This window comes from Zea mays, chromosome 6 (assembly GCF_902167145.1).
Source record: "Zea mays cultivar B73 chromosome 6, Zm-B73-REFERENCE-NAM-5.0, whole genome shotgun sequence".
Lineage (NCBI taxonomy): Eukaryota > Viridiplantae > Streptophyta > Magnoliopsida > Poales > Poaceae > Zea > Zea mays.
This window is the reverse complement of record NC_050101.1, coordinates 91,593,164-91,613,262: the sequence shown is the minus strand read 5'-3', so window position 1 is coordinate 91,613,262 and position 20,099 is coordinate 91,593,164. Positions and strand designations below refer to the sequence as shown.

Here is a 20,099-nt window from a genome sequence, read left to right as displayed (position 1 = left end):
GCCCTGGCCTCGGCCAAATGACCTCCGCTTCGCCCGACCCCGTGGCTCGGACTCGGCCTCGGCAACAGAAGACAGACTCAACCTCGGCTTCGGAGGAGCCCCCATGTCACCCCGCCTAGGGCACAGACCCGCCACGTCAACAGGAAGCGTCATCATCGTCCTACCCCGAATCGACTCGGGTCACGGAGAACAGGACCGGCGTCCCATCCGGCCAGCTCCGCCGGATGGGCAATGATGGCGCTCCACAAGCTCTGTGACGACGGCGGCCCCCAGCTCTCTTACGGAAGTAGGGCGACGTCAGCAAGGACTCGACCGCTCCAACAGCTGTCCCTCCGCCAGGCTCCGTCGCACCTCCGACAGCCACGACATCACGCCAGCAAGGTGCCAAGACCTCTCCGGCTGCCACATTGGCATGTACCTAGGGCGCTAGCTCTCTCTCCGCTAGACACGTAGCACTCTGCTACACCCCCCATTGTACACCTGGATCCTCTCCTTACGACTATAAAAGGGAGGACCAGGGCCTTCTTAGAGAAGGTTGGCCGCGCGGGACCGAGGACGGGATAGGCGCTCTCTTGGGGCCGCTCGCTTCTCTCACTCGCGTGGACGCTTGTAACCCCCCTACTGCAAGCGCACCCGACCTGGGCGTGGGACGAACACGAAGGCCGCGGGACTTCCACCTCTCTCACGCTCGACTCCGGCCACCTCGCCTCTCCCCCCTTCGCGCTCGCCCACGCGCTCGACCCATCTGGGCTGGGGCACGCAGCACACTCACTCGTCGGCTTTGGGACCCCCCTGTCTCGAAACGCCGACAGTTTTCTTTCAAATGATTTAGATCATATGTTCCTAAATTGAAACTAAATATAATCAATAGATTAATTATCTTTTCTTATAATTTATTAATTAGACTTATATTTTAGTTTGTCCATAACTGGTAATATAAGTGTGATTAATCTGTTCATCAAATTGAATCCATGTTATTTATATATATCACTTAGTTTTTCTAAAAGATAAAATAAAGGAATTAGTTCTCATGTTCTTTAATAATAATTAAAATGTTAGTTTATATTGTTTTGTATATAGCTTTCTTAATAAAGAATATAGGACATGTACTTTATAATAAAAATAAAATATAGTTGTGTGTTCATTGTCTCCTACATAAAAGTTCATTTAAGGCATATATCATAACTTTCCATAAATAGGTGTTTAACAATAATGGTCTTTTCACATAAAACCTATTTAGACTTATATCTTAATTTGTCATAAGTGATTGATTAACAATATTTATAATATGCTCCATAATGCTTCTACAATTAAAAACGTGATTAGTAGCCCATTAACCTTAGATATATAACATGTATCTTTTCTAAAATGTTAAAAAGGTTTAATATTGTTATAATCTTATAAACCCCTTAATCTTAGACATATCAAATATGACGTTTTATAAAAGATTAATTTGATGAACCTAATATTTGTATATTTTAATTATGATATTTTAAGCTCATGTCTTATTTTATAAAGAATAGATCACATGTTTGAAAAGAATACCTTTTTATTATAACCCTTGCGTGTAATGTTTTTAAAAAGCGAACACTCTTTTTCGTTAGGCTTTCTTTTAGCTTTACGTATGGTGAATGTTGTATGTTATTGAGTGGTGTTTGTTCTTCTTGTTTGTTTGTGTGATATTCAGTGGTTGATCTAGTAGTTAAGAATCAAGATCTATTCAGATCCGTGGAAGAGTCTCAAGTTTTCAATAAGCAAGGCAAGTGGATTCTCCCTCTGCATATTCTGTTTGTACCTATTCATTGCATATAATAATGTTTACCTTTTGATATATTGCATAATTTGATGGGATAACCTAATTAAGGATTTCCTAGATTTACTACCTGTATTCCTTTTTTAACCTGGGAAAATAATTAAGCTGTGCAAGATTTATGCTACCGCTCAACTTAATGGTTCCTAATGTCACTCATTAATTGGTTTTAATGTTGCAAAAATGTTAATTGGCAATTATGACATTAACCCGATGGTTAAGGTAACATTATTACAAAATAATTGGAACATGGAGTGACCACCCGGGAAAACAGTGCAACCACGAGTGCTATCATGGCTCTGGCTTTGGTAATTAGCTTTATATGCTTAGTGCCTGGCAACCTTACCTGAAATATGGGCAAGAGGGGGAGCGGTAGGTGTTGGCAGCCCACGTTAACATGGGGATGTATTCTTGGCTAAGGTACCTCACCCAGGGGGCCACCACCATCGTCTTTAGAAACCTTAGCGGGTTGCTTTGTATTAAGTGTATTTTGTGAAAGCCTCATAGTGGATCCCTAGCCACTCACCTCGGAAGTGTTTATGGGTTTTGGCCGACCCAGGCTAGAGGGGATACACGGCTTGTGGGTAAAGTTGTACCACCTCTGCAGAGTGTAAAACTGATATATCAGCCGTGCTCACGGTTATGAGCAGCCTGGACTCCTCATATGATAATTGAACTTGAAGATGGAAATAAATCGAGATCCGATGATCTGCCAATGGTTTGCTTAAGTGGTTTCACTTAAGTGTTTTTGATATACTCCTATACCTTTGTTTAATGGGAATACTTGGGATTCACACTTATTAGTAAGACAGGTGTTGTTAATAAAATGTTGACCAACTAAAATGCTTACTGCTCAACCTCAGCCTCACCTTGTTAAACTTGCATTAGTTTTTCCCCCACTTGCTGAGCCCCGACCATAAGTGAGCTCACCCTTGCTTAATTTTGATCAGAAGTTTGCAGATGAAGATATAATGCTGAGCTCCATGGATGCTAGTCTAGTGATACCCCCGGTCATCTTCCTGTGGATGGATGTCCTTGTTTCGCTGTACTTTGATGAATAAAGGTTAAGACATTATGTCTGTTCGAAGTGTAATATGTTAATATAATCTTTATTTACGCTTTTATGCATTGTTCTTTTGATATATTACACTTGTGACGTCAACATATGTGTGGAAATAGATCCTGGCGCACATATGGTATGCACTCGGTTCTACCCCCTAGAACCGGGTGTGACAGAAGTGGTATCAAAGCAATGTGACTGTAGGTCGCTAGATTAGTTAGAAATGGAAAGCCCAGTCAGTCTTTCAAAGCTTGATATATTTTCCTCCATAAAAACTTACTTTATATCAAAACTCGTCTCTTTTATTTTCAACTCTTCTAGTCTGATTTTGGTCTATCAGAAGACTCTACATAGAAGCACTACAAGATGATCAAGTTAGGATTGAGGAACTTGAAGTGAAGTCTACCGAAAGGAACCCTTTATAAGCTATGGAAGATGCCCCATTCTCTATCTTATCCCCGCCCCGCAAGAAGTTTCGTTATAGATCTCTTGGATCTATTACCATTCTTCTTGGTTAGGTTGATAGGATAGTTCTATAGTGTTAAGTTTTCGACTAGATCGGTAAGGACGATATTATATTATATTACAAGTGGTTTTCTAATCCCTAATATTGCTATATAACCCTTGACTTCTTATACTTTTGCTTTCTTGCCATTGTATTGCCACCCTTGCGCAATAACTACCTGGATATACCGAATTCTTTGTCTCCCTACTCCTACTTGATAATGCCTCTCTATTTTGTCTCCTCGATAATGCTTTCTCCCTAACTCACTTCATATCCTTGGTTGTATCATTTATCCTCACTTTAATATTTCATGGTTATCTTATTTCACTCTTGGCCATCAACAAATATGTCTTGTCTAACTCCTTGATAATTCTTACCCAACTCCTTGATGTTATAATATCTTTCTTATTTCAATCCTTGTCTCACCTTTTGTTTTGGTTGAATGAGTAGAATTGGATTGTGTTGTGTTGGTATGCTTGAGTTCATTGTCCTTTGTGTTCTTGTTTGATTTGCTTCTTTGAAATGATTGTTGGTGTATTGTGTGACTTTTGTCCACAATGGCATCAGTTAGCTATGTAAAACCTTAGATAGTTGGGTTTTATCTGCTCTCTATATCCTGTCTTTGCTCAACCTTTTCATCCTCTCTTTCCTTCCTATACCCAAATAAGAGAATCAAATTAGGCTCAACTGTTTAAGATGCAAATACCCAATTAGCCATTATCTGTCGCCAGTCAAACAAAGTTGGCTCACAAGGTGCTCAAAGCAAGATGTGCTTACTACTACTGCAAGAACTAAGGACATATTATTCGCCAATGTGCCCAAGAAGCGTCTAGACCAACTAAAGAATAAGACGGTGAAGCAAGACCCAAACAATAATCCAGAAGACCAACCAGTTATAAGTACGATGATGAAGATCGCTTGATTAGCATTCAATGCGAAGTAAAGAAATAATAAGTTTATTATATTTAGATTAGTTAAAGTGTGAACCAAGAACCAACAAATAACCATGTATCTTCTTTGCTTTCATACTAGCCTTCCTTAATCTCGAGGACGAGATTCTTTTTAGGGGGTAGATTTTGTAACACCCTAAATCTATCAATTGAAAGCAATCTAGTTTTACTTAATTAGTTTCCATTAAAAAAACTTTCTGTTTTCAAACAATGAAAATGGTAATATAAATAAATTGAATGATTTACTTAAGAGATAAAATTTTATGAAGTGTTTGACGTATTCATTCTGTCGCGTATATTTCTTTTGATTTGATTTTCAGATCCATTTTTTTGGATTTAATTTGTTGTAACAACCCTCATTTGAATATGCATTTTGGATAGGTTAATAATTTTCATTTGTCTGTATTTGTGAGAATTGTATTTTATTGTTTTTAGCCCAATCTATTTAAATAATAGACTTTTGACGAAAATTATTTATTCTTGAAAATCAGGTATTTTTATCTATAAAGTATTATCTTTTAAATTTATTTTAGTTTTTGAAATATTTAAGCATATATTATGAATTAATTATTAAGAGATTTGAAATTTGAAAGTTAAAAGAAGAATCTAAGCCGTCGGCCATCTAAAAAATATGAGAAAGAAAAACAAAAAAAACAAAATCTCTCATGCTCAACCATTGGCCGATCGGCCTTGGCCTACTGCAGCCCGACGCCTATACCAGTATCTTCTCTCTCGCTCACTCTCTCTTTATGCCATGTGGGGTCCGTTTGTAAGGTCTTCTTCTCCCAACACCAGAAGTTGGACGCTCGCTCGTACGTCTCTATGTGCCGTCGGTTCTGTTGCCACCACGTTGCTGTCAGCCCAGCTCTTGGTGTTGCGCCTCCTCCCCTTCCCGCCACTCGCATGCTAAGGGGGTGTTTGGTTACACCCCGCTAAAATTTAGCCTCTGTCTCATCGAATGTTTGAACCTCCATTCTGTATATTAAATGTAGTCGGATTATAAAACTAATTTGTCAGCCGAAGATTAAAAGACGAGACGAATCTAGTCCAGTTGGTTGGGTCTATATTTCATACTCCTATTTAAAAGTCAAACGCTTGATGTGACCCGGGCTAAACTTTAGCAGGAGCAACCAAACACCCCCTAAGGGTACTGACGTGCACTACTGTTGTCACCGGAAACTGTTCGTCTCCTAATAAAACGCCGACGCCATCAATAGACAGTAACGTCGCTGGATCTGTGTATAACCTTCCCAGCATCGCCTTGGCTCCCCTCGCTCGGTTATAAAACGTGCCACACTGTGAGCTCTCCCTCATTTCCCTGCTCGCTCACCTCGCGGCTTGTTGCTGCTCATGGTAGCACACGTCGTGCACTGCTGCTTCTTGCCATCGTCACCAGGCTCTAGTGCCGCAGCTCACCGGAGTAGTCGCCCTGCTCGCGCCGTCGCCGACGTTGTGCCTGATCTCTGTCCCAGCGCCAGCCCCTGCTCTGCAACTGCTTCGCCATGGTTATGCGCCTCATCAGAACCCGTTGTGCCTCATCGTCAAAACCTCGCTACTCGTGGCCGCGCCATCGCACCAGCAGCTGCGCCGTCATCGCACCACGTCAAGCACCGTCATCAAAGCGTCATCGTGCCCCCGTAGATCTCGTGTTCTGCTCTCTTCCTATGTCATCCGAAGGTAGAAGAAAGGTCCGATTTTTATACGCTACCTCCTATCGTGTACGTTTAATTTAGATCTAACCACTGCGATAATTTTTCCCATTTTAGAATACGCATGTCAGGCTCAAATAAATTAAATATTAATTTGTTAACTTTGTAAATTTATGTTAAACATTTGAAATCAGTGTTTGCAATAATTTACATGTGTATTCAATATCTAAATAAATTAAATAGTATTTAGATAGCTATGTGTTAGTGTGCTGATCAGTTTGAATTGATAGTTGCAACGATTTACTTATTTTTGTAAATTAATATGTATTATGTTTGTTGTAATATGTAGTTTTCAAATTAAGAAATTAAATAGAATTATAGCCTTATGTTTTATAACAAATAAAACAAGAGATAATTATTTATAATGAGATATGTATAGAAAAATATAAATGTATCAACTAAGTCTAGCTGGTAATAGATAAATAGAAGCTAGTCCCTACGCCGAATTTAATTACGTAATTTTGATTATTTGGAATCTAAACAATTTAGAAACAGTTCGATTAATTTCATAATTATGTGATTAACAATTTCAATTGATATTTAAACTGGTTTTCGTATTTTCGTAATTTAAATTGGACTTTTGTTTTTGTTAACAAGAAATTTAAAAGGTAGCACATATGTTTTATCAGCAAAATATAATATAGTTATTTATTTAGTTAGATATCTTTGTTCATAAAATATAATTTAGTTTCATGTTCAAGTTCGATATATATAAATATATTGCCTAGAGTTTTATAAAAATAATAGTTTATACAGTTTTCTTTCAAATGATTTAGATCATATGTTCCTAAATTGAAACTAAATATAATCAATAGATTAATTATCTTTTCTTATAATTTATTAATTAGACTTATATTTCAGTTTGTCCATAACTGGTAATAAAAGTGTGATTAATCTGTTCATCAAATTGAATCCATGTTATTTATATATATCACTTAGTTTTTCTAAAAGATAAAATAAAGGAATTAGTTCTGATGTTCTTTAATAATAATTAAAATGTTAGTTTATATTGTTTTGTATATAGCTTTCTTAATAAAGAATATAGGACATGTACTTTATAATAAAAATAAAATATAGTTGTGTGTTCATTGTCTCCTACATAAAAGTTCATTTAAGGCATATATCATAACTTTCCATAAATAGGTGTTTAACAATAATGATCTTTTCACATAAAACCTATTTAGACTTATATCTTAATTTGTCATAAGTGATTGATTAACAATATTTATAATATGCTCCATAATGCTTCTACAATTAAAAACGTGATTAGTAGCCCATTAACCTTAGATATATAACATGTATCTTTTCTAAAATGTTAAAAAGGTTTAATATTGTTATAACATGTTTTATCGTCTTATAAACCCTTAATCTTAGACATATCAAATATGACGTTTTATAAAAGATTAATTTGATGAACCTAATATTTGTATATTTTAATTATGATATTTTAAGCTCATGTCTTATTTTATAAAGAATAGATCACATATTTGAAAAGAATACCTTTTTATTATAACCCTTGCGTGTAATGTTTTTGAAAAGCGAACACTCTTTTCGTTAGGCTTTATTTTAGCTTTACGTATGGTGAATGTTGTATGTTATTGAGTGGTGTTTGTTCTTCTTGTTTGTTTGTGTGATATTCAGTGGTTGATCTAGTAGTTAAGAATCAAGATCTATTCAGATCTGTGGAAGAGTCTCAAGTTTTCAATAAGCAAGGCAAGTGGATTCTCCCTCTGCATATTCTGTTTGTACCTATTCATTGCATATAATAATGTTTACCTTTTGATATATTGCATAATTTGATGGGATAACCTAATTAAGGATTTCCTAAATTTACTACCTGTATTCCTTGTTTAACCTGGGAAAATAATTAAGTTGTGCAAGATTTATGCTACCGCTCAACTTAATGGTTCCTAATGTCACTCATTAATTGGTTTTAATGTTGCAAAAATGTTAATTGGCAATTATGACATTAACCCGATGGTTAAGGTAACATTATTACAAAATAATTGGAACATGGAGTGACCACCCGGGAAAACAGTGCAACCACGAGTGCTATCATGGCTCTGACTTTGGTAATTAGCTTTATATGCTTAGTGCCTGGCAACCTTACCTGAAATATGGGCAAGAGGGGGAGCGGTAGGTGTTGGCAGCCCACGTTAACATGGGGACGTATTCTTGGCTAAGGTACCTCACCCAGGGGGCCACCACCATCGTCTTTAGAAACCTTAGCGAGTTGCTTTGTATTAAGTGTATTTTGTGAAAGCCTCATAGTGGATCCCTAGCCACTCACCTCGGAAGTGTTTATGGGTTTTGGCCGACCCAGGCTAGAGGGGATACACGGCTTGTGGGTAAAGTTGTACCACCTCTGCAGAGTGTAAAACTGATATATCAGTCGTGCTCACGGTTATGAGCAGCCTGGACTCCTCACATGATAATTGAACTTGAAGATGGAAATAAATCGAGATCCGATGATCTGTCAATGGTTTGCTTAAGTGGTTTCACTTAAGTGTTTTTGATATACTCTTATACCTTTGTTTAATGGGAATACTTGGGATTCACACTTATTAGTAAGACATGTGTTGTTAATAAAATGTTGACCAACTAAAATGCTTACTGCTCAACCTCAGCCTCACCTTGTTAAACTTGCATTAGTTTTTCTCCCACTTGCTAAGCCCCGACCATAAGTGAGCTCACCCTTGCTTAATTTTGATCAGAAGTTTGTAGATGAAGATATATTGCTGAGCTCTATGGATGCTAGTCTAGTGATATCCCGGTCATCTTCCTGTGGATGGATGTCCTTGTTTCGTTGTACTTTGATGAATAAAGGTTAAGACATTATGTCTGTTCGAAGTGTAATATGTTAATATAATCTTTATTTACGCTTTTATGCATTGTTCTTTTGATATATTACACTTGTGACGTCAACATATATGTGGAAATAGATCCTGGCGCACATATAGTATGCACTCGGTTCTACCCCTAGAACCGGGTGTGACATGCTGGAAGCAACTTACCAACCGTAGGTGACTTTTATGGTGGTCCAGAAACGGCACAATACCAGGTCCTTTTTCAGTCGACAGGAGCGGGAACGTACTTCCTGGTGAGGGGAAATGGTACGTATACATGCTGCTGCTGCCTTTTCCAAACTTAACCTCCTTGTTGGAACACTAAACAGTCAAAGGTTTCAGACACTTCGTGTCTGCAGGGAAACACTCTGATTTGACCCCAGATTTTCAGTAGCTGGATTCAAGATTTGGGATATCAAAAGTAGGAAGCGTGTTGTATATTCTCTGCTAGCAGCACCAGCATCCAAGATTTTACGCTCCAGGTGTCCAAACCCATCACGGTTCAGTGTTTACAATTGAAAAGTGATCCACCGGAGAACCAGCAGTGTCCCGGAACAAACCAGCAGCGCGTGCGAGCTGTTATTATTATCATGAGGACACATAGGTGTTGTCATAATTGTAATGTGACGGGTAACAAATAGCGTTAAATTATGTTTGTTTAAGTGTAACCGTAATCAGATATCACACTAGAAACTGTATTCAAACTTATTACCGTTGTCACTCGAGCGTGAATTATTACTGTTGTTATTTACGTTATAATCCGTGAACCAAACAATACCACAGTGTTATGGTCATCGATAATGAGGGAAGCATGGGCAGGCTTGGGAAATGAAAGTACAGTGGTCGGCCCCAAGGAATTCTGAATTAATGGTTGAGATTTGGACGCAAACATGAAGCTGACTCGATGGCATTTGAAGAGGCGACAGTCAGTGACCTTCAGTGAAATCGGATTGTCACACAATAATGTGATGGAGATGCCGGACAATTTCTTTTGACCGACAATGTGATTGTTAAGACACTTTCTCGTCTGCTACCAAAAAGCGGGCAAGGGACATACATACACAGCTTGTGGTATTTCTGGACTCGATCACACTCTCATATGTTTGTGGGCAACCTAATTTGGAGCATTGATTCTCTGAAGCCCAGCCCAGTATACAACTTTGCACCCTACTGCAAAGCCATCTTGCTCTGGTGCAGTACTCAGTAGTCAGTACCAGCGCCCTATTGCAAGCCACAAGGCAAAAAAAAAAACGCAACGCGGGGGCATTCCGAGAATTGAACTCGGGACCTCTCGCACCCTAAGCGAGAATCATACCACTAGACCAAATGCCCTGTTTTTACTTCTCCTCATTTTGTAGATTACTAGAGAAAAAACCAGCGCCTTGTCAATTCCCTTCATAATAAACTCTTGCAATTAAAAAAATGCTTATGTATTGTGACGACACATAAATATTCGATAAAATGTTAGCGAAAAATGACTATATAAAATAAACAATTCATATATTATCATTGACCTCAATACCTCACAATTTTTTTGCCAACAATATCGATGGCGGTGCTACATGTGCCTCCTCTCTTTCTCCCTCGCCTGTTCAGTCACATATCACATGACAGCGAGTGTCACAACATTAGTTTGAGGATGTTATCAAGTTAGAGGCCAACAGGATGGCCTCCTCGATGCAGAAGAGATGGAAATTTGGAGATTAAGTACGACGACAACAAGAATGATGATAATGAAGCGCTCATGGTGGTTGTATGGTTGGTTGCTCATACGGGATATAGGGTTTATCTTATCTAGTTGTTGGCAAGCTATGGGGATAAAAAAATAGATCTATGCTACGACGCAACGTCTGATGAGTTGGAGGTCACCAGGATGGCCTACTCGATATGGAAGATTTTGGGTGAGAGGTAGGGAGACGAGGAAAGAGATGGAAAGTTGGGGATTAAATACGACAACAACAAGAAGGAGGAGGAGGAAGCGCTCGTGGTGCTTATCTAGTTGTTAGGTGAGACGTGTGTGGAGAAAAATAGACCTACGATGCGACGGCGACTCACAAGTCAGAGGCCCAGTAGGATGGTTCGCTCGATGTCCTTTAGGTCCTCTGTGGCGATCCGGAAGAATCTTGGTGAAAGAGGCGGAGACGAGGAAAGGGATAGAAAGGGATTAATATATGACAGTATTAAGAAAGAGGAGAAGGAAGCACCCATGATTGTTGCTTGATTATTTTATCTGGTTGTTAGGCGCTTTGGGCGTGATGCATGGCGGTGGAAACTCGTGCTTTAAAAGAGTATGGAAGAGATATAAAGATAAAGATGTTTGGATCGTGGGTTAGATTAGAAATAAGTAAGGACTAACCCAATTAAAGGACTAACATGTGATGAGGACATCACTGCCATCAATACACCACACGAGCGATCCCCTTCACCATTTAACCAACGAACAGTGAAACGAGTCCGTGCACGTAAATTTAATTATCAGGTGAACTTGTTCCTTGTTGTTGAAGCTAATCCTTCCTTGAATGAGGTACTAAAAACTTGTGATGACTTTATTATGTTTAGGTGTTTGGGAGGTGAACTATCTAGGAGTTGAGAAGGCAATAAGGCAATAAAAGCTGCTCTACCCGAGAGGATTTCGAAACTACAACAAGTGCAAGTTTAAGAGGGCATATCTTTCAGTTCTCAAGGTTGTTTAATGCAAATAATCACTTGTTGGAAATGCCTCTTTGTCTACTTTCTAGTGGATCAAGAATCAATGAGAGAACGCATCCAAGGCGTCCAGGAACGGAAGAGACAACTTCATGACTCCACTAGCTCGAGGGGATTTCGTAACTGCAGCAAGCACTAGATTAAATAGAGCATACCTTTCAACTCCTAAGGTCATTTAATGCAAATAAGTACTTGTTGGAAAGCTCTCTTCGTCTTTTTTCTGGTGGATCCAGAATCATTGTGAGATACCAACCGAAGCGTCCATGAATTGTCGAGAGAGCATCGTTACTCCATAAGAACTGCTTATTTCTATACCTCTATTTAAGGAACTAGCAGTCACCAAAGAACTGAGGTTTTGTTTGATGTAAGTTTAGCCCTTGCTACTTCCTTTTAAACGCATGTGTTGGCTAGACCACCCGGTTACTTGAAACAGGGCCCCAACTTCATCAGATCCGTGACTGTCTACTTGTTATCTTGTTCTTACTTGTTCTTGATTGCTTGCAGATTCAAGACTGTTCTTGGCATGACAAGAGCAGCAACAACATGAGCTGGTGTAACTATCGCTAAGACGCAGCACCCTTGTGGTTGTTGTAGTTGGATAGCACAACGTCGACCTTCACCCTAAATCGTAGTTATCAGGAGACGATGTACCTATCGTTCAAGGCGCCACACCATCTTGGTTGTGGTAGTCGGGCAACCAATGTCGTTCTCCAACCATTTTCTAACCATCGTCGCAAGGTTTTAGTACCTCCTCATTTAAGAAAGGATTAGCTTCAACAACAAAGAACGAGTTCACCTGATAATTAAATTTACGTGCACAGACTCGTTTTATGAAGCTTCCTTTTGGCTGCTGGTTGTTGCCTGCACAATCTTATCAAACTATCCCACATACTATGTGCTGCTCTCTTTTCATTCTAACAATATAGTTCTTTCTAGGTCTCTTTTTTTCTACCACATTCGAATTAATGGTAATGAATATAGACGTAAATACAAACAACATTTATAGATTGATTAATGTGTGTGTTTAGCCTAAAACGAATTATATTTTAGGACAAGGGAAGTACTTTGTTGGGCGTGCATCGTTTGTGTTTTAATGATAATGCAAGGCTGGGGTCTTAGGAATTGCTTCTAGTTGTGCAAGAGATACTTACTTGACATACAACTATTGGCACTCCAATTTTGACCATTGCATTGCATGTGAATGCCCTGCTGCCCCTGGCCTGATAGGTTCTTTCATCTGGACCTTATATGGTTAGTTCATTCATTTATCTGTGTTGCTGCACTGTCTCTACATGTTTCCTGAAACATTAGTATATGGTGGAATGAGAGTGTGATGGTGTAGCTTTATCATTACAGCTAGGTGTTGGTGAGATATCTCCTTGCAGTCAAAGATAACAATGTGTTTCCTTCAGTCGTTTCTTCCATCGAGTGTAGAAGCTCTTCCATAATATGATATATGTAGTTTGCTGTTTCGGACATGCATGAACCTTTGGTGCGCCGCAAGAGGAAGAAGGCTTTGGTGGACTTCTTGGTGCAGTTCCGATGGATCTTCGTGGTCCTTCCTGTTTCATCTCTGATCTACTTCAATAACAGTGACATGACACTTGGATGAGAACTGACTAGCATTATTATTATATTGCTAAGCTAAGCTAAGCAAACAGCTTCCAGTCATCGGTTGCAGAATAAGCTTTAGTGTCAACAACACATACATACACTGAAACCTAACTAAATCCGAGTACGAAGAGGCACTTCCAAATCAGCTCCGGGAGAGGAAGAACTCGTAGTCTGGATGTCTGTTTCTACTCATCTGCCCATTCTTCAGCACGCTGGCCCTGGACAACACGGCCGCAGCCTCACTCAGCGTGCGCGATCTCTCCTTCAGAATCTCGGATGCTTCACTGGCCTGCGACTGCCCGCCTTCAGATTCGGACTTGCTCATCTCAAACCACCACTCTGCCTGCATTACCAGAGAAGAGTTTGAGTACAAGAGTGTACGCAACCTACTAACGGCGGTGAAACAATAACCTGGCTGGCTGTCAAAACATCTGACAGATATGGCCAAGTAGGAAACAGAGAAGCATAAAAGCTTGGAAAACTCAAATCATGTAAGAAACAGGTAATAAATCGTTTCGGTTCTACCAGCACCGCCAATTTGCGCCATTTTCATGTATCATGCGGTATGTTAGTCCTTACCTTGGCATTGTAAGACTGCAGGCCCATGACTGGCAAAACAGCGGCCCCACCTGCTGAGCTGCTCCGACGAATCCAGTGGCCAAGAGAGTGATATGTCAAGAATGTAGCCTGGAATTTTCCATCAGGTATCCGGTATATGGGATACCATGCAACACAATACCTGAAATTCAAGAGAGGCCCGTTTTCAGCACAAGACCCCCCCACCCCCCACCCCACCCCACCCCGGCAAAGGTTTTACTAACCAGATACAAGTGCACGTTCCATGAAAAGAGAGCATACCAAGACGCTGGATGGAGATCATGCAGGCTGGCCTCCAGATTCTTTGGGTCCCCAGATATTTGGCAATTTGACGGTTTCGCACCGGCAATCAGCTCATTTACCCTAGTACAAGCGCAACGAGTCTTCCATAAGAACATTTCAAAGAACAAGCACCTTTTTCTCTCAATGTACAGGAATGAACCACAGCTTGAAAAATCAGAAACCATTACAAGGAATGTCTATGTCCAAAAACATGGTGGGGGCGAAAATTGAATTGGGTATGGCCGTATAGGTCACCACGTTTACAAAACAAGATTCCGACCATCATCACATGTGACATGTAAAATACTAAGAATAAGCACACAGGCACCTTGTTATGTAACTAGACTCACTTGTCAAATAATTGTCGCCGTGAGTATGGCTGTTCATATTCAAAAAATTCAAATACCAGCTCCCCATCTGCTGACTGTTGATCATCTTCAGTACGCAGAGTAGATGGTTTATTTACTGGAACAGATTGTTTTGGAAAAAGCTTTGCAAATATTGGGGGCAGGTTCAGCTGTGGAGATGTTTCACATGTCACATCCCTATGGATTGATTCCTTATCAATGCTTCCACCACTGGTTCTTTTAGGTTGACTGAAGAGTTGAACAGCAGATAGATATGGTACAAAATATGTTGTAAACTGACAATGACTATTCCACAAGGCTTTTGACCTCCAGAGATCTTGTGCCTTTACATCCAAACCATAGCAACTAGGCTCTTCGTACCACTGCCAGACAGTTCTTAGAGTGATATCTGGAGTCTGATGCAAACATAAGCCATCCTTCACACATTCTTGCAGGCAAGATTTACAGCCAACAGAGCACGAGCTGCAGTGCACAACTGGAGAAGCAGAGTAAACAAAATTTTCAAAATCAGCAATAGGCCTACCAATGCAAAGTTGGATGTCTTCCACTCGCTGCTGTGCTGTGTAAACATAGCTGATGACTTCTTTCATCTTGCTGTAATCGGTCTCAGCTGCATTATCTGCTGCAGCATGTTCAGATAAGTTCAGTTTATAAGTCCTTTCACTAGGCAAGTTGCTGTCATCACCATTAGCTGAGACATCTAAACAGATCCCATTGCAAGTCTCTTTCTTTCCAACAGGAACCCACTTCTGTGACAAGTGTCCAGCAGCAGAATACCACTTACAGGGTTCTTGGGAATTATTCTCTGTTAGTAGCTTCACACATCGAGCTTCCTTTGCTTCTGCAGCAAAAGGATCTGTGCACAAGTTATTGGAGCTCCGACTGTTGGATGCACCCTTGTTTTCAGGACGTAAAGAGTGAGGATCTGATATGTGGAAATCATCAGAAGCAGCTTGTGGAGCCAAATCTGGAACCAAGTTGCAAGATACTGACGCTGCTACCTCAATATCAGGTTGTGAACTCTCATTTCCCTCAGTTGGATAGTTGTTGCTGACTCCAGTTAGACCAACTTCATCAGCTGAACTTGAATATGAGCTTGATTTATCACTGGTGTTCTTGGCATGAACTAGCACCAACATAGGTAATTCTTCTTGCTGCAAGTAATCCTTTGCCACCTTGGGGATACCATTCCTAGGAGCACAGTAGTTTTTCAATGACTGAGAACCTTGTTTCGAAAAAGAGTTTCTTTGCTGGCGTAGAAAGGGTGCTTGCTTCGTGTAGAAAGGTCCAGAAAATGTATGGCATGAGTTCAATGCATCTTCTCCTTTGGCAGGCTCCAATTCAACTGCTCCATTTGAAGGCTTCTGTTTGCACACTTTCTTATTCGGATTATGTTTTGCCCGAATTCTTGTTGGATCTTCCTGTACACCCTTCTTACCAACTTCATTTGCACCCTTATCATGAACAGGTGTATCGCTCGGATGGCCTGCTTTAGATACCATCTTGTCATTCCTTTCTACTTTCTGCCACACTGCTGAACTATCTTTTCCATTGTTCTTGTGCCTATTAGAACCTCTCACTCTGTTAGACGCAGTCAAATCAACATAGCTTGGTGTTTTACTTGATTTTATGTTCCTCCTCCCTGATTTAAAATGAAAGGACTTGCTGCTGCACTGAACCATTTCAGTATGGCTACAACTATCAGTAACATCCTTAGAGGAGTATGATCTGATCCCTAGAGGATCGTTTGTGTCTTCAGCATGAGTAGCACTAAAACATGACCCTATCAACTGGCATTCCATCCTCACATTACTCCGCCCTGTGGAAGCCCCCAGTTTCGAATGATCATGTCTATTTTCGTCTTTGACGGTTAACCTAGCCTCAACATCGACACTGTAGTTCCCACTGTTGTCGCTGTTCCACCTACTAAAGATGGAATCCATGGTTGCATAACTGGGATTATAAACATAGGGGCATGTTAACTTCTGGTAGCTATTGCTTTCTTCTCCCAAGCCATGTTCAGTGAAGGTGGATCCGTCAAATTCTGAAGAATCTGTCGTATTGGATTTGTCATTCAAGTAAGAAACACAACTGGAGCTTAATCTCCCTCCTGCATCATTATAAGATGAACCAGCACATCCAGAACCATCCATCTCATCAGTTCCCAATGTAGCTAAATTCAACATAATACCACATTCCACATGGTCCTCCTTGTACCGACCATCAGTTTTAACCAATGAGCTAGCAGAGGATGTGGTCTCTGACAACTTATCAACCAGTAAATTGGTCGGAACTACCTCCGCAGGAGAAGCACCATAAGTACTCTCTTCAAAAATGGTTTCTGATGCCAAATTCAGCCTTTTGCGGATTGTTCGCTTGCACTGTTTTCCTCTCTTTCTAGAATTCCTTTTTGGAAGCTTGTCACCGTTGTGCAAAATATCAGAATCAGATCCCAGACTCAGAGCAGTAGCAACAGACCTGGAGTACTTCTTTGCAACTACATGGCAGGGAGGAACTGCCATCAATGAATTACAAACGTTTTCCCTTTGCTGAGATTGTCTAAAGGTGCTTCCCCCATGTGTGTTTCCATTGGAAACTGGTTTAGAAGAATCAACCTGATCATGCATGTTCTTTTCATTTGGCTGATCTAAGCAAAACAGTATTCTTGGCTGTTCAGATAATAGCTCAAGGCAATCTGTATCAAGAGCTCCTGATGACAAAGAGATTACCTTGTTGACCTCTTGAGTGTCAGACAAGAATGGTGCTTGTTTCCAGTCTGGATCGTGCCGAAACAGAAGTATTGTTGATGAGGTGTCACTGCCACACAAAAACACATTAAACAGGTAGCTCTCCTAGAAAATGGAAGAACAGATGGGATTCAAGGTGTTTGGGTATGCTGGTTGGTGACATTGTACTGTGAAAATGCTTCATAATGAAAATGATGGTAGAGTGGTAGACTAATTGACACGTATAATAAGGCAACAAACAAGAGATCCAGAAAGGATTTGGTGACACTAGATTGGACCTTTTAGTGAAAAAAATCAGTACAGTTGTGTTTTAGTTATCCCACCACTTTCTGTTGCGCAACCAAGCGCAAGAAACTTTGTAGCAAATTAAGATTTAACCTCCACAGTTGTCAAACAAGGGCAGCAAACTTCCAGATAGGTTTAGTTGTGTGGATAGGTAGCTTAAGCATTTTTTACACATGCCAGCAACAGTAAGATCAACTAGATCTTTCCTGATGATCAACCCTTTGTCTCTTCATTCAATTATAAGTTGTTCACTTCGTTTACAATTTCTTGTTACGTAGTATACATAACAGCAGCAGACTAGATACACAAAGCCCACCGTTGATTGTTGGTAATTAAAGCAAGTGGCAACAGCCAATTACCTGTTCTCAGGACAAATGGCAACAGGTTTTTGTATCAGATGGCCCTGATGAGAATACAAAGCGCCGAATGAGTACGGGCGAAGCTTGGGAATCTATGCCATGAAAGCACAAGAGAACCCTCGCTCATATAGCGGATAATGCATACCTTTGAAAAGCGTCTTCCAATGTTTTGGTCAAATGATCTGCTGCACTGAATATGTGATGTGCTCTGTAACCTTGCATCAATCACTTCTAGTGCACACGGCATTTCTTGGGGAGCCTGTAACCACATGAGGATTTTAAGCCATACGCTTATGTTATTCCGAGATGGTTTAACATAAGTATTTTTACCAGGTCCTGGTCAATTAGATTTATATATATATGGAAGTGCAATATCTTGTATAGGTGGACTTGCCATGCATTTAAATCAATATATAAGCCACAAAAACAGCAATCAGGAAGTAAATGCACTCCACAAGAACCTTATCCATTATATAAACCAAAAAAGAAAAATCCACAAAGACCACATTTATACAGGAAAAATCATATCATGTGTGCTGGAACAAATCGGCATGCTCCCATAAGGCTTTCTGAGAGCATAGTAGCATCATAAGTGCAAGCAAGCAGCAGGCCCATGATGCAATGCACAGTCCCATACTTAGGCCCTGTTTGTTTGGGATTATAATCTAGATAGATTATATAATCCAATGTAAATAAGCTAGTGAGGAAACAAACAAGCAACTTATCTGATAAGATTATATAATCTAGCACTTGGGATTATGATAATCTATAAGCTCATCAAAAGGTGCTTATTTCAGCTTATTTTTTATGAAAGACCCACTACCCATGGCAAGTTGATTAAAATTACTTCCAATTACCATCCATCTGTCCATAGACGTTCTCACCCACCAGACAAGTAAAACAGCCAAGGGTATTGTTGTATTCATATGCATATGAATAATAAGCCAAGTCTAAATAATCTGAGCTAACAAACAGCAGCACCTAGCTTATTTAATCCAGAGCAAATAATCCAGATTATATAATCTAGATTATAATTTAGATTATATAATCTATAAGTGGAAACAAACAGGGCCTTACTAGACTAGACAGGACACCTGTGGACGCAGCTGTCGCTCCTGAACCGAGCTTTGGGTGCTCGGTACTAGTAATAATAAGCAGGGCATCCTATCCTATATAAAAGTAAAGCTACGCAGATTGATTTTAGGGGCACCCCCAGCCCAGCCCAGCCCACCCCACCCGATGAGGAAGCAAAGGGAAAGGAAAAACGGTGGAGATGAAGAGGTAAAAGGGGAACCTAAGCGATTCGTCGCGATCGCCGGAGGCGGTTGCGGAGTCCAAGCGGAAAAGAAATTGGGGAGGAAAACGGCGGAAATCCCTAGAGAGGATGAGGAATAGATTTACAGTGCTACTAGGATGCAATCTAATCTGCATCTCTCTTTTTTATGGGCAATAATAACTAACAGAAACAACAGAAAGAAAAATGATGAAGAATTCGGTGGGCGAAACGGGGCAGCTAAACTGGCGGGTTCCGGAAAAAGCCGGCGCTAAAAACAGGTGTCACACAGCGCACGCTTGCAGTTAAGAGTGGTGATGAGTTCGTGGGGATGGTTGGTTTGCTTACTCCAAATAGCGCGGGGGATCTCCTCCGGCGCCGGCCCCTGATCCTCTTACGAACTGGATGGGAGGGGATGAGGGAAGGATCAATCGATGTATGAGTGGCTGACCTTTCGGCAACCAAGACGACGAAGACGAAGACGCAGACGAAAGCAAATACCTGCAGCTTGCTTTGGGTTGCTCTCGGCGACTGCTGCTCCTGCTCCCCAGACAGAACCCAGGGGACGGCTATCCGATCCAATTATCCATCCTCTTTCGCCTCCCTGCGCTTATAGAAACAGTATACGGATACACGGGATACACGGGACTGTTGATTAAACCCGACTGCTATAATATAGAAACAGTAGAAGCAATTAAAACGAGAGATTTATAAAAAAATCAGATAAAATGGAGAGATTTATACGGCATTCGTACAAAAAGTTTAAAAATAAAATATAGAATAGAATAGGATAGAATAGCTGCAGGCTTCAAACTAACTATGTCGATGCCAAGACTGACTTAACAAATCATTATTAATTGTTAAATTGTTATTTTTTTCTTTTCTTTTCTCTACTATTATAAAAACACGAGTTTCAACGATGGTCTTACGTCAAAAGTATGTAGATCTAATCCCTTCTCCCTACCCCGTAGGTCGTTACCTTATATAT

The 20,099-nt window shown here is 40.3% G+C and overlaps 1 protein-coding gene and 1 non-coding gene across 34 annotated transcripts; both read right to left on the bottom strand.

Annotated features, from left to right (window-relative positions):
• Window positions 1-10,140: 10,140 nt before the first annotated feature.
• Window positions 10,141-10,212, bottom strand: TRNAP-AGG (transfer RNA proline (anticodon AGG)). Its single transcript has one exon. It is a non-coding gene; the product is annotated as a tRNA-Pro (tRNA).
• A 2,978-nt stretch (window positions 10,213-13,190) lies between these two features.
• LOC100384849 (uncharacterized) lies at window positions 13,191-19,938 on the bottom strand. Of its 33 annotated transcripts, none has more exons than XR_002262633.3 (9): window positions 19,613-19,938; window positions 19,460-19,512; window positions 17,984-18,097; window positions 17,839-17,882; window positions 17,177-17,264; window positions 14,430-17,089; window positions 14,022-14,160; window positions 13,780-13,939; window positions 13,191-13,543 (listed from the first exon to the last, which is right to left on the bottom strand). XR_002262633.3 is itself a non-coding variant. In XM_020539137.3 (9 exons), exons 6-9 carry the CDS (start codon window positions 17,072-17,074, stop codon window positions 13,343-13,345), a joined length of 3,108 nt encoding a protein of 1,035 aa, XP_020394726.1. In that variant the 5' UTR covers window positions 17,075-17,094; window positions 17,177-17,264; window positions 17,839-17,882; window positions 17,984-18,097; window positions 19,460-19,512; window positions 19,613-19,914; the 3' UTR covers window positions 13,191-13,342. The 33 variants fall into 33 exon arrangements, 23 of the variants coding, with proteins under 23 accessions (XP_020394726.1, XP_008648216.1, NP_001349494.1 ...); XR_004849995.1 differs by having other exon boundaries at window positions 14,430-17,094; window positions 19,613-19,914; XR_004849993.1 differs by having other exon boundaries at window positions 14,430-17,062; window positions 19,613-19,914.
• Between the last annotated feature and the right edge of the window lie 161 nt (window positions 19,939-20,099).